This window comes from Oncorhynchus nerka, unplaced genomic scaffold, assembly GCF_034236695.1.
Source record: "Oncorhynchus nerka isolate Pitt River unplaced genomic scaffold, Oner_Uvic_2.0 unplaced_scaffold_4117, whole genome shotgun sequence".
NCBI classification, from domain to species: domain Eukaryota; kingdom Metazoa; phylum Chordata; class Actinopteri; order Salmoniformes; family Salmonidae; genus Oncorhynchus; species Oncorhynchus nerka.
In genome coordinates this window covers 1-15,198 of record NW_027037178.1, presented here as the reverse complement: position 1 = coordinate 15,198, position 15,198 = coordinate 1, and the positions used below count along the sequence as shown (strand labels likewise).

At 44.6% G+C, this 15,198-nt stretch overlaps 2 protein-coding genes across 2 annotated transcripts; one reads left to right on the top strand and one right to left on the bottom strand.

Moving 5' to 3' along the window:
• Window positions 1-1,299: 1,299 nt before the first annotated feature.
• Window positions 1,300-4,130, bottom strand: LOC135566580 (centrosomal protein of 72 kDa-like). Its single transcript, XM_065014265.1, is given in 7 exon segments — window positions 1,300-1,478; window positions 1,481-1,585; window positions 1,915-2,102; window positions 2,595-2,709; window positions 2,836-3,028; window positions 3,641-3,768; window positions 4,058-4,130. Coding segments are annotated over 7 exon segments (954 nt in total). The 3' UTR covers window positions 1,300-1,326.
• Window positions 4,131-4,164: 34 nt separating this feature from the next.
• On the top strand, window positions 4,165-7,127 carry LOC115118842 (transmembrane protein 276-like). The gene is made up of 3 exons (XM_065014264.1): window positions 4,165-4,243; window positions 4,489-4,639; window positions 6,446-7,127. The coding sequence occupies exons 2-3, from the start codon at window positions 4,550-4,552 to the stop codon at window positions 6,983-6,985; spliced, it is 630 nt and encodes a 209-aa protein (XP_064870336.1). The 5' UTR covers window positions 4,165-4,243; window positions 4,489-4,549; the 3' UTR covers window positions 6,986-7,127.
• Window positions 7,128-15,198: the final 8,071 nt, after the last annotated feature.

The window sequence follows — 15,198 nt, the reverse complement described above, 5'->3', positions numbered from 1 at the left end:
GTACTGTAGGGATAGGTGGGTTTCTCTATGATTAATGAATGGTACTGTAGGGATAGGTGGGTTTTCTCTATGATTAATGAATGGTACGGTAGGGATAGGTGGGTTTTCTCTAGGTGATGAATGGTACTGGGGATAGGTGGGTTTTCTCTATGATTAATGAATGGTACGGTAGGGATAGGTGGGTTTTCTCTAGGGTGGATGAATGGTACGGTAGGGATAGGTGGGTTTTCTCTATGATTAATGAATGGTACTGTAGGGATAGGTGGGTTTTCTCTAGGGTGGATGAATGGTACAGTGGGGATAGGTGGGTTTTCTCTATTGGATGAATGGTACTGTAGGGATAGGTGGGTTTCTCTAGGGTGGATGAATGGTACGTAGGGATGTGGGTTCTCTCTATGATTAATGAATGGTACGGTAGGGATAGGTGGGTTTTCTCTATGATGAATGAATGGTACTGTAGGGATAGGTGGGTTTTCTCTATGATTAATGAATGGTACTGTAGGGATAGGTGGGTTTTCTCTATTATTAATGAATGGTACGGTAGGGATAGGTGGGTTTTCTCTATGATTAATGAATGGTACTGTAGGGATAGGTGGGTTTTCTCTATGATTAATGAATGGTACTGTAGGGATAGGTGGGTTTTCTCTATGATTAATGAATGGTACTGTAGGGATAGGTGGGTTTTCTCTATGATTAATGAATGGTACTGTAGGGATAGGTGGGTTTCTCTATGATTAATGAATGGTACTGTAGGGATAGGTGGGTTTTCTCTATGATTAATGAATGGTACGGTAGGGATAGGTGGGTTTTCTCTGATTGGATTAATAGTGCAGTAGGGGATAGGTGGGTTCTCTCTATGATTAATGAATGGTACTGTAGGGATAGGTGGGTTTTCTCTATGATTAATGAATGGTACTGTAGGGATAGGTGGGTTTTCTCTATTAATAATGAATGGGTTTTCTCTAGGTGGATGAATGGATGGTGGGTTTTTCTCTATGATTAATGAATGGTACGGTAGGGATAGGTGGGTTTTCTCTAGGGTGGATGAATGGTACGGTAGGGATAAGTGGGTTCTCTCTCTGAAACGTCTCACCTTCTGTTGCTTGGCATGTTTCTGTGGTGAGGTGGAGCCCCCTGCTGTCTGCTGGGTGTTATGGTAGGACAGTCTGGGAGGGTGCAGGATGGGGTTGGTGGCATCAGACCTACTGGGACAGGGACTTCTTGGACTGGGGGGGCGGATCTTTACAAGGAAGACTTCTGCTGGTCAACTTTATCTAAAGGAAGAGGAAACCAGTGCAAAACACTCAGAATGTTGTATTAGGCCATTCATGCCATCTGATTTGTGGCGGTGACAGAGAGGATATTCAGTGTCACCTCACCAGGGTGAGGGGTGAAGTGGCCCTTGGCCGTGACTCTCAGGTGTTTGGGGAGTTTCTCTCGCTCCTCCCATCCAGAGCTAGTCCCGCTGTGCTTCTCTGCGGGTTAAAGGTTACCCTCGGCCCCTCTGACGTTTTCAACGAGGAGGAAGAACCTTTCGCTTGAGATCCTTCTCTTAAACGTTGACCATTGGACTGGGAATGACAAGCTGATCATAATGAAAATAAAACATGCATTTTATACTGAAGGCTTGTTTGCTCACTTGAAAAAAGGTAGACCGTAAATGTAACTAGTTAAACATACATTTCATCAAGTACTGAATGAAATCAATTAAGGTTAAATCTCTGAAATCTTGCCATAAATGAGCTAAATTCCCCATGTTCCTAGGGAAAAAATAAGAACATTTGTCTCCCCCTGGTGGACTGTCCCTACATTAACAGTCATGGTGTACATCACACTCTAATACCACTTCATACTGTCATTTGTCATTATTAAAATAATGATGTAGTATTCTGTGATCAAACAACATAAACTCACACTCCTCTCTGATCTGATGATAAAGCTGGGACTCTGACTCCTTGTGGGAAGAGCCAGTCAGGAACAGAGGTTCACTTTGGTCCCAGTTGCTCTTAGCGACAAGGTTCAACACTATGTCATCGTTGTCATCCAGGACAGAGAGCTTCTTGGCCAGGCGATTTACTGAGGCCATCCTCAACTTACTGCTCCTGGAACACACCAATCAAACACGCATTACGTCATAACATAGCACTACTAGAAGAATATTGTATAATACAATCTATAACACTGTAACGTCACTGTACACACTATTGGAAACAATGACACAAAAGAACAGCTTACTAGTTAAATAAAATGAAATCTGAAGTTTGTCTTTCTGGGTGTTTTCTAATAATACAAATCAATATCTAATGCAGACAAGAGACCTTGGTGTGCAAACAAGACCTCCTGACATTAGCAAGCTGGTGTATTAACACTGTAGAGTACAGTACCTCTGGTCAGTGATGCCTGTCTAATACTGTAGAGTACAGTACCTCTGGTCAGTGATGTCTGTCTAACACTGTAGAGTACAGTACCTCTGGTCAGTGATGTCTGTCTAACACTGTAGAGTACAGTACCTCTGGTCAGTGATGCCTGTCTAATACTGTAGAGTACAGTACCTCTGGTCAGTGATGTCTGTCTAATACTGTAGTGTACAGTACCTCTGATCAGTGATGTCTGTCTCCGAGGAGCTTGTCTGTTGGGGTCGGAGCACAGAGTCTGAGGAGAAATGCATGATTGAAGCTCTTCTCTCACTGTCCCTGACTGGACAGTCATCTACAGGAAGAAAAAAAACAATATAAAACAAACATCAAATGTCAGATTGGTAAGAAGAACTATCTAACAGCAAAGTAATTGGACAGCCAATCGGACCCACAATGAACATATGGTAGCTATAGGTACCAAGCCTGCGAAGGTTGGACAGTGCGTGCACAAAGTACAGGCGGTAGTGTGGATCTGTTTTAGCCAGAGGGTTGAGCCTCAGGTCCAGCTCTCTCAGAGCAGTCAGCTGCCAGAGCACTTTGACCTCCTGAAGGGAGGGAATGTTGTTGTAGTACAAGTTCAGCCTCTCCAGCCTCTTCAAGTGTTGGACCCCCTATAGATGAACAAACATAGAAATAAACAAATAGGAGGGGGGGGGGGTATAATTTGTGGAACATTCCAACAGGAATCTGTTCCAAGAACTTAGTAAATAACAAGGTTGCCAACAAACAACACATACAAAGTTGTATAGAGGCAGATTAAGATAAAGGGTAGGGAATGGGCTATTTCATTACATTTTTAAATCACCTCACCAAAAAATGTCTGTCCTCACTCTGGTAGCCTATGGACAAACATGAAGAATAAGCTACGTGGTGAGTTGATGCCTATTCGGCAGCTAGTTAGCGAGGTGACTCTATCATGTTACTTTGTATTACTATGCGTTGTTTGTTGGAAACCAGATTCCTGTTGGAACGTTCCACAAATTATACCCACTCAAACAAATGTGACTTACACATTCAGTGTATGTCCCAAATTGTGCCCTATTCCCTACATAGTGAACTACTTTTGCCCAAAACAGTGGTTAGAAGTAGTGCACTATATAGGGAATAATATGTAATAGCGTACCATTGTGGACGCAATCAGATCTACACATCTACACACTCAGACTTCAGTCACCATTTCACCATGTACTGTATATACATTTGTCTGTTGATAGACATCTCACCTCGACAGAGATTAGTGCATTACAGGAGAGGTTCAGTGTTTTCAAACGGACAAAGTTCTTTAGTGAGATTCCCAGATGCCTGATTTTCTCCTTGTATGATCCTGGGAGGCTCAGTGATCTCACATCTGCTGTAAAGTGGTCATGAATGTTAGTAGCCAGCAATCAAAGTAGAGTACTTGGGTAGTTGTAGACCCATGGTAACGTTGTCCATCTTTCACTAGATAGCTACCTGTGGCCAGACAAATTCAAAACACTGTTTTGTCAGCTAGCCTAGCAGGCGAGCTAACGTTAGCACTAAGCAAAGTCTCTGTGCGTTAATTAGCTATTAATGGAAGTTTAAAACTGGTTTTAAATCAAACTAATCATACATCTAGGCTACCAACTTACAAGCTATAATTTAAGTGTCAAATATATTACCAAGGCAATGGTGATTTAGATGTACCTTCTCTCGTATCCACTGCTCTGTTACTGTTGTCAACAGCGCCGCCATATTTTCCAATTTGGTGGAAGCCGAGCCGAGCATGCGCAGTTGTTTACGGTCTGGGAACGCCCACATCCTGGTACTGCTTGTCTCACGTGTTCAAACAAGCGGAACAGAGACAGGTAATGTTGAATGTTAACAGATATTTTTTAAGCTCACATATGAGTTTCAGTCTTGCCTTTGGTCATTCTAAACGTGGCTACTTACCTGAAACATAGCTGTTTAGAATGTTAACACTGTACACATAGCTATGGTGCAAGACAAGACTACTAGCTTACTTTCAACAGTATTTTCTCAACTTTGGTATTGTATTCAACAGTTTACTTGCAGATATCTGAAAACTTCTTCTCTTTCACAAATCCCTCAGTCTCTTCATATCAAATGAACAGTGATCCTCCAACTGTAGCTTTGGATTTGAGTCAAGACCAATGGCAGGCTGTCTGACAGAGTTGATCACAGCATGTTCCAACGTCACACTGTCCGTCTCTGCCCTGTACACAGCATATCAGCTCTTCAAGGTAATTTTGGGATATATTGGTGTTCACCTGAGTGAGACACTTGAGGTAACTCTTGTGTACCATTAAACCATTCTCAACCCCTTTGCCACTGATTATTTGTCATGACTGGTTCTTTCTCCTCACCCTGACTGTTCCCTCATCTCCCTCTTTCTCTCGTAGGACCACAGAGGAAGCTCAGCAGTGGGTTTCTTTCTCCTCACCCCTGACTGTTCCCTCATCTCCCCTCTTTCTCTCGTAGGACCACAGAGCTCCAGCAGTGGGTTTCTTTCTGCTCACCCTGACTGTTCCCTCATCTCCCTCTTTTTCTCTCGTAGGACCACAGAGCTCCAGCAGTGGGTTTCTTTCTCCTCACCCTGACTGTTCCCTCATCTCCCTCTTTCTCTCGTAGGACCACAGAGCTCAGCAGTGGGTTTCTTTCTGCTCACCCCTGACTGTTCCTCTTTCTCTCGTAGGACCACAGTGGGTTTCTTTCTCCTCACCCTGACTGTTCCCTCATCTCCCTCTTTCTCTCGTAGGACCACAGAGCTCAGCGGTGGGTTTCTTTCTGCTCACCTGACTGTTCCCTCATCTCCCTCTTTCTCGTGGGACCACAGAGCTCCAGCAGTGGGTTTCTTTCTCACCCTGAATGTTCCCTCATCTCCCTCTTTCTCTCGTAGGACCACAGGCTCCAGCGAGTGGGTTTCTTTCTGCTCACCCTGACTGTTCCGTTCTCTTTTCTCTCTCCACAGAGCTCCAGCAGTGGGTTTCTTTCTGCTCACCCTGACTGTTCCCTCATCTCCCTCTTTCTCTCGTAGGACCACAGAGCTCCAGCAGTGGGGTTTCTTTCTGCTCACTGACTGTTCCCTCATTTCTCTTTCTCGTGGGACCACAGAGCTCCAGCAGTGGGTTTCTTTCTGCTCACCCTGACTGTTCCTCATCTCCCTCTTTCTCTCGTAGGACCACAGAGCTCCAGCCCAGTGGGTTTCTTTCTCCTCACCCTGACTGTTCCTCATCCTCCTCTTTCTCTCGTAGGACCACAGAGCTCCAGAAGTGGGTTTCTTTCTCCTCACCCTGACTGTTCCCTCATCTCCCTCTTTCTCTCGTAGGACCACAGAGCTCCAGCAGTGGGTTTCTTTCTGCTCACCCTGACTGTTCCCCTCTTTCTCGTAGAACCACAGAGCTCCAGCAGTGGGTTTCTTTCTCCTCACCCTGACTGTTCCCTCATCTCCCTCTTTCTCTCGTAGGACCACAGAGCTCCAGCAGTGGGTTTCTTTCTGCTCACCCTGACTGTTCCCTCATCTCCCTCTTTCTCTCGTAGGACCACAGAGCTCCAGCAGTGGGTTTCTTTCTGCTCACCCTGACTGTTCCCTCATCTCCCTCTTTCTCTCGTAGGACCACAGAGCTCCAGCAGTGGGTTTCTTTCTCCTCACCCTGACTGTTCCCTCATCTCCCTCTTTCTCTCGTAGGACCACAGAGCTCCAGAAGTGGGTTTCTTTCTCCTCACCCTGACTGTTCCCTCATCTCCCTCTTTCTCTCGTAGGACCACAGAGCTCCAGCAGTGGGTTTCTTTCTGCTCACCCTGACTGTTCCCTCTTTCTCTCGTAGAACCACAGAGCTCCAGCAGTGGGTTTCTTTCTCCTCACCCTGACTGTTCCCTCATCTCCCTCTTTCTCTCGTAGGACCACAGAGCTCCAGCGGTGGGTTTCTTTCTGCTCACCCTGACTGTTCCCTCATCTCCCTCTTTCTCTCGTAGGACCACAGAGCTCCAGCAGTGGGTTTCTTTCTGCTCACCCTGAATGTTCCCTCATCTCCCTCTTTCTCTCGTAGGACCACAGAGCTCCAGCAGTGGGTTTCTTTCTGCTCGGTCTCTCCTCAGGCCTCTGCACCCTGCCTGTCTCCTTCAGCCCATACCTGACCTCTGTACAGGGGGACCTGGAGTGGGCCGGCGAGGTCCTGGCTCCACCGCTAGTCTCCTTCGGCTTCCTGTGGCTCAGCGAAGACCGCACCACAGCCAACACCCTCCTTATTGGCTCAGCTCTCCTCCCGGTGCTCTGCGATTGGCTGTCAGCGGACGAGTTGATGCTGATGTCACGCTGTCTGGCGCTCTCTGCCGTCTCCTGCTCGCTCACCGTGTGTCTGTTTGCGGGAAACGCTGTCGGGGCCCTGGGCAGTGTGGCCCTCAGCCTGCCCCAAATGGTGGCCCCTATGGTGGGGGTCAAGACTCTGGCTCCCCTTGTCTCTCCAGGGGTCACTGTGGGACTGCTTAAGTGGCTCCTGAAGGGCTCCATGGCTGTAGGGTGCTGGGCTTCTGAGAAGGCACTTAGCAAGTACCTGTTGGAACTGAAGGACCTGGACTCCCCATTTTAACTTATTACCACTGTAACTCAGGGTTTCCCAAACTCAGTCCTCAGGACCCCGGGGTTTCCTTTCTTTCCTAAGCACTACACCGCTTATTCAAATAATCAACTAACCATCAAGCTTTGTAGTGTTTGGGCAAAAACCAAAACGTGCACCCTTGGAGTCCCGAGCATGGAGTTTGGGAAACTGTAACATCACTGTAACAGTTACTGACTGTCTGAACAGTTCAATAGTCCCTCACACATGATCATGACTGATTGTTAAGTTGATGTGGTCTCATGATGTGCACATAGAGCTGCTGACAGAAGAGAACCAGATGGAGGGTCTATTTATTTTGTCCTGCAGGGCCTTGCCTCATAGAAGTAGAACGAATAGAACGGTCTGGAACCTCTGACCATGGCGATTTGACTGGTAAAGTCATGGGTGCACTCAAAATGAGCAAGCTTGTTCTACTTATTCTAGCACTGTGGCTTGCCTTTGATCTGTAGCTAATAACCTTTCCAATTCCTACTGTTCAATGACCTTTCCAATTCCTACTGGCCAATGACCTTTCCAATTCCTACTGGCCAATAACCTTTCCAATTCCTACTGGTCAATGACCTTTCCAATTCCTACTGGCCAATGACCTTTCCAATTCCTACTGGCCAATAACCTTTCCAATTCCTACTGGCCAATGACCTTTCCAATTCCTACTGGCCAATAACCTTTCCAATTCCTACTGGCCAATGACCTTTCCAATTCCTACTGGCCAATGACCTTTCCAATTCCTACTGGCCAATGACCTTTCCAATTCCTACTGGCCAATAACCTTTCCAATTCCTACTGGCCAATGACCTTTCCAATTCCTACTGGCCAATGACCTTTCCAATTCCTACTGGCCAATGACCTTTCCAATTCCTACTGGCCAATGACCTTTCCAATTCCTACTGGCCAATGACCTTTCCAATTCCAACTGGCCAATGACCTTTCCAATTCCTACTGGCCAATGACCTTTCCAATACCTACTGGCCAATGACCTTTCCAATTCCAACTGGCCAATGACCTTTCCAATTCCTACTGGCCAATGACCTTTCCAATTCCTACTGGCCAATGACCTTTCCAATTCCAACTGGCCAATGACCTTTCCAATTCCTACTGGCCAATGACCTTTCCAAGAGATTATCCATATGATCCATATACGGATGCCATTCTGCCAATTTGGAGGTGACATGATCCACCATTGGGACAGGTGGCTGTTGCCAGTGTATGAGCACTGTCAAGGGCGTTGTTCTACTTGTTCAGCTTATCGTCATGGCCAGGGAGCTCTGCTCTGTTATCCAAGTACTGTCATCTATGCAAGTCGAAGAAGCACTGGTGTCTAATTCTAAAACTGTAAACATTATTGATGATATTAGTAACAGCAGTTAATATTTTATGTGCTAAAATATTGATTTGCTAAAGTATCAACAAAAGGAGTAGTGCTTGGATCTAACGCTTGTATGTACTGATTGTCATGGGTCACTAATACTCCCAACCTCTTCCACTCCGCATGTTAGAAAGTCTAACTCATCTCTGGATGTTGATTTACAGGACAGTGTCATTACCAATTGGCTATAAAAGATTCTATCTGCTTACTCTGTAGAAAATATCCTCCCAACGGTGGCTCTATGAGGAGGATGGAAGTGCCTTCCAGACATTTACTACTGTCTATGTCTATGAGGGTGCCTCCCAAATATCACCCTATTCCCTATTTAGTGCACTACTTTTAATCAGAGCCCATTTTGCCTCCCAAATATCACCCTATTCCCTATGTAGTGCACAACTTTTAATCAGAGCCCATTTTGGGAATAGGGTGGCATTTTGGGGAACACTGGTTGAACCTGGGCTGGCTTGACTTCAGAAGCCTGGTCCCCACGATGAGCACCAAACAGTTTGTACGCAGACTAGAGGCTCAGTCAGTGTAGGCCAAACAGCTTTGTACTAGACTATGCTCACTGTGTAGCCAACAGTTTGTACTGACTAGTGCCTACTGTGGGAAGCCAAAAACAGCTTGTACGCTAGACTATGTTCACTAGAAGCCAAACAGCTTGTACTAGACCATGCCTCACTGTAGTCTTTCAAACAGCTGGTGGTACTAGATCATGCTCACTCGTGAAGCCAAACAGTGCTTGTACTAGACTGCTTCCTTCACTGTGAAGCAAACAGCTTGTACTAGACTATGCTCACTGTGAAGCCAAACAGCTTGTACTAGGATTATGCTCACTGTGAAGCCAACAGTTTAACTCTGACTTATGCTCACTGTGAAGCCAAACAGCTTGTACTAGACTATGCTCACTCTGAAGACAATGTCATTGACAGAAAGGACATGTCTGAGAGCTGATAGCTTTAGTTGGCCAAGGGGCCGTGGGTACATGGCGAGGCCGGTACCAAAACAGTGGGGCCAAGGCGTCTGGCAGCACCCTATCCCGATATAGCCACATTTCTTTTGACCAGAGCTCTATATGGGCCCTGGTCAAAAAGTAGTGCACTATAAAGAATAGGGTGCCATTTGGGACGCATACCCAAGTCGCCTCAGATTCAGGATCCTGTTCATTCTGAAGCCTCAGCAGATAACTACTGTGTACAGTGAGATTTAACTAGATACATCTGCAGAGTTCCACCACTAACACTATGGATCTATATTCATTGATTATTCAGATATACTACATATTATATCCACATACTGTCCATAATGTCTATACAAGAAGGGTTCTTCTTTATTTTTACTATTTTATACATTATAGAATAATAGTGAAGACATCAAAACTATGAAATAACATATGGAATCATGTAGTAACCAAAAAAATTGTTAAACAAATCAAAATATATTTTATATTTGAGATTCTTCAAAGTTTATTTATTTAATTTATTTGACCTTTATTTAACCAGGCGTAGTTGAGAACAAGTTCTCATTTTACAACTGCGACCTGGCCAAGATAAAGCATAGCAGTTCGACACATACAACGACACAGAGTTACACATGGAATAAACAAATATACAGTCAATAATACAGTGGAAAAGTAAGTCGATGTACAATGTGAGCAAATTAGGTGAAGTGGCCACCTTTGCCTTGATGACAGCTTTGCACACTCTTGGCATTCTCTCAACCAGCTTCATGAGGTAGTCACCTGGAATGCATCAATTAACAGCTGTGCCTAATATTATGGCAAGAACCCTCAAATAAGCAAAGAGAAACGACAGTCCATCATTACTTTAAGACATGAAGGTCAATCAATCAGGATGATTTCAAGAACTTTGAAAGTTTCTTCATGCAGTTGCAAAAACCATAAATCACTATGAGGAAAACTGGCCTCTCCTGAGGACTGCCACAGGAAAGGAAGACCAGTTACTCCTTGCTGCAGAGGATAAGTTTATTAGAGTTACCAGCCTCAGAAATTGCATCCCAAATAAATGTTTTACAAAAAGAAATAGACACATCTCAACATCAACTGTTTAGAGGAGACTGTGTGAACAGCCTTCATGGTTGAATTGCTGAAAAGAAACCACTACTAAAGGACACCAATAAGAAGAAGAGACTTGCTTGGGCCAAGAAACACGAAAGCAAATGGACATTAGACCAGTGGGAAATCTGTCCTTTGTTCTGATGAGTCCAAATGTTAAATTTTGTTCCAACCGCTGTGTCTGTGAGACGAGGAGTAAGTGAACAAATTATATCCGCATGTACCCCACCGTGAAGCGTGGAGGTGCTTTGCTGGTGATACTGTCTGTGATTTATTTAGAATTCAAGGCACATTTAACTTCTTTCAGCGTGATCACTACAGCATTCTGCAGTGACACGCGATCCCATCGGGTTTGCGCTAGGGGTGGACTATCATTTTGTTTTTCGACAGGACAATGACCCAACACACCTCCAGGCTGTGTAAGGGCTATTTGATCAAGAAGGAGAGTGCTGAATCAGAATGACCTGGCTCTGCCACAATCACCTGACCGCAACTAAATTGAGATGGTTTGGGATGAGTTGACCGCCGGAGGTAAAAGAAAGCAGTGCTCAGCTTATGGGAACTCCTTCAAGACTGTTGGAAAATCATTCCTTGGTGAAGCTGGTTGAGAGAATGCCAAGACTGTGCAAAACTGTCATCAAAGCAAAGGGTGGCTATTTGAAGAATCTCAATTATAAAATATATTGATTTGTTTAACACTTTTTTACATTGGTTACATGATTCCATATGTGTTTTTTTCATAGTTGTGATGTCTTCACTATTATTCTACAATGCAGAAAATAGCAAAAAATAAAGAAAAACCCTGGAATGAGTAGGTGTGTCCAAAACATTTGACTGGTACTGTATGTATATATATATTTATACTCTGGACTCCGACATTACTCGTCCTAATATTTCAATATTAATGTATTAATTTTTTTACGTTTAGATTTGTGTATTGTTAGATATTACCCACTGTTGAACTAGGAAACACAAGCACTTCACTACAACTGACATTAATATCTGATAAATATGTGTACCTGACCAATAAAATGATATTCGATACTAGTTGGAGGATTGTGTATTGATTTCGGGATGCTAATTGGTTAACCCTCTGTGTAAGTTATGTTGTATTTTGTGATGACTTGTGAATAAATGACTATTTGATTGTCAGATATGCTCAGTTTGATGTATTTTGGGAAGCATCAAGATTTTCTTCTCCCTCAAAGCAGTTGCCAAGAAAAAGAAATGTGTTTCTGTATTGGATAGAGACGCTGAGTGGACACTGCAGAACGGAACTGCTGTAATCCCAGGACTCCAGGATAGCACAGCGCCAGCCTCCATCTGCTATTTACAAGACTTGCTCTTCCCAAAGCCTTCTAAGCCCAGAAGCCCATCTCTAAGCCCATCTCAAAGCTCTAAGCCCATCTCTAAGCCCATCTGCTTCAGCCTAAACCCAGCTCTAAGCCCAGCTCTAAGCCCATCTCTGCCCATCTCTAAGCCCAGCCTCTAAGCCCATCTCTAAACCCAGCTCTAAGCACCAGCCTTGCCCATCTCTGCTTCCAGCAAAGCTCTTAAGCCCAGCTCTAAGCCCAGCTCTAAGCCCAGCTCTAAGCTCCAGCTCTAAGCAAAGCCTGCCCAGCCTAAGCCCAGCTCTAAGCCATCTCTAAGCCCAGCTCTAAGCCCAGCCTAAGCACAGCTCTAAGCCCAGCCTTGCCCAGCTCTAAGCCCAGCTCTAAGCCCAGCTCTGGCACAGCTCTAAGCCCAGCTCTAAGCTCATCTCTAAGCCCAGCTTCTAAGCCTCCAGCCTACACAGCTCTGCCCATCTCTAAACCCAGCTCTAAGCCCAGCTCTAAGCCCAGCTCTGGGCCCAGCTCTAAGCCCATCTCTAAGCCCCAGCTCAAGCCCAGCCTGGCCCCATCCTAAGCCCATCTCAAGCTCAGCTCTAAGCCCATCTCTAAGCCCAGCTCTAAGCCCAGCCTAAGCCCAGCTCAGCCAAACATAATAGGGGCCAGACCTAAGATATCTCTAAGCCTGTTAATCTCATGTCCTTATTTAAGCCCATCTCTAAGCCCAGTCAAGGCCATCTCTAAGGCCCAGCCTAAGCCCAGCTCTAAGCTGAGTCTGGCTCCAGCTCTAAGCCCATATCTAAGCCCAGCTCAGCCAATATAACAGGGCTGACTGAATTGGAATAGATATTTACCTGAATTATGTCCTTATTTACATTGTAGTGATGAGTAATACCTGAGTAGCCACAGATCTCTGTGATTTAAGTCATTTGTGTACTGGTACATAATTTGTTAACAAAAATGACAATATGTTGTTGGGTATACACACAGAAGCAGTAATTGAACAGTAACAGAAACATCGAATCAATGATGTAATTTGGTCCTTAGCTTTGACTTGTGTCTGTACACATAAACAATGGGTTGTTGTGACTCGTGTCTGTAGATATATAAACAATGGGTTGTTGTGACTCGTGTCTGTAGATATATAAACAATGGGTTGTTGTGACTCGTGTCTGTAGATATATAAACAATGGGTTGTTGTGACTCGTGTCTGTAGATATATAAACAATGTGTTGTTGTGACTCGTGTCTGTAGATATATAAACAATGTGTTGTTGTGACTCGTGTCTGTAGATACATAAACAATGGGTTGTTGTGACTCGTGTCTGTATATACAGTACATAAACAATGTGTTGTTGTGACTCGTGTCTGTACATACATAAACAATGGGTTGTTGTGACTCGTGTCTGTATATACAGTACATAAACAATGTGTTGTGACTTGTGTCTGTATATACAGTACATAAACAATGTGTTGTTGTGACTCGTGTCTGTAGATACATAAACAATGGGTTGTTGTGACTCGTGTCTGTATATACAGTACATAAACAATGTGTTGTTGTGACTCGTGTCTGTATATACAGTACATAAACAATGTGTTGTTGTGACTCGTGTCTGTATATACAGTACATAAACAATGTGTTGTTGTGACTCGTGTCTGTATATACAGTACATAAACAATGTGTTGTTGTGACTCGTGTCTGTACATACAGTACATAAACAATGTGTTGTTGTGACTCGTGTCTGTATATACAGTACATAAACAATGGGTTGTTGTGACTCGTGTCTGTACACATAAACAATGTGTTGTTGTGACTCGTGTCTGTACACATAAACAATGTGTTGTTGTGACTCGTGTCTGTATATACAGTACATAAACAATGGGTTGTTGTGACTCGTGTCTGTATATACAGTACATAAACAATGTGTTGTTGTGACTCGTGTCTGTACATACAGTACATAAACAATGTGTTGTTGTGACTCGTGTCTGTACACATAAACAATGTGTTGTTGTGACTCGTGTCTGTATATACAGTACATAAACAATGTGTTGTTGTGACTCGTGTCTGTACACATAAACAATGTGTTGTTGTGACTCGTGTCTGTATATACAGTACATAAACAATGTGTTGTTGTGACTCGTGTCTGTACACATAAACAATGGCTCCTGATCCTTTCCATGTGAGTGCCCATCAGAGAGTATCAGTGACTGTCTTGTCTCTCCTCTCCTCCAGCTCAGACTGCTGGGCTGCATCACAAATGGCACCTGTTTCCTTACATAGTGCACTACTTTTGACCAGAGCCCTGTGGGGAAAAGGGTGCCATTTGTGAAGCAACCGCGGCTGCTGCATACTGCTGACAGCATGAGGCCACATGGCCCCCAACACAATCAATCTCCATCTCAGCTGCTTGCTTCAGCACTGCAGAGAGCTGCACTGAGCATGCCCACTGCATCTGCAGCCTGTGGATGGATGGAGGAGAGAGGAGGAGGAGGAGAGAGAGTGGAGGGGAGAAGAGAAGGAGAGACAGAGAATCACACAGGAGCTGCTGGTCAGTGCAGTGATGCTGCTGCAGCAGAGAGGAGAGGGGCTGCAAAGGAATGAACAATAACAGACAAAACAGGGAGAACATGGAATGTTGTGGTGGAATGCAGAATGTTGTGATGGAATGCAGAATGTTGGATTGTCATTAATGACATGAAGACAAGTATGGGTAAGAAAGGAGAAGACAAAATGTTTCTGACAGATGGAGAGGAGGAGCGTTTTAAGATCAGAAAACGGATTAAAGAGGAAGATGGAAGGATGATCTCTGAGGAAAGATCAAGAGTAATCAGCCAGATCTATTTAGACAGATCTATGCTAATCGGTCTTTCTCTGTGGCATCCTCATCCGTCAGCATTTGATATTTTAGCTGCCAGAGCCTTTGTTGTCAGTGAATAGGCATCACTCCTTGGGAGATTTGGTGTTTTGAAAATGAATCGGCTATAGAACGACATTGTCATCCTCTCTTTCTCTCTCTCTCTCTCTCTCTCTCTCTCTCTCTCTCTCTCTCTCTCTCTCTTTCTCTCTTTCATTTCTCTCTCTCTTCCTTTTATCTCTCTCCTCTCTGCAGAGTGAGCCGAGGCAGTGTTGGACCGTGACAGTGTTTCCCTGGGTATCTAGTTCTGTGACTGTCACTGTAACAGTGAGTCCCAGACGGAGGGGAGATGTATGCCTTCTACTCCCTGCTAGTTTACATCTTCTACACTGTCTTCAAGAAGGAGGAGGAAGAATCCCTGGGAGCTGCTCAGGGCGGAGCCTCAGCGGTGAGTCTAGTCACAGCGTCTACGCCCAAATGGAATCCTATTCCCTATAAAGGGCACTACAGGGCACTAATATAATGCACTTGGAAGCTCACAATGTGTAGTATACAGATACC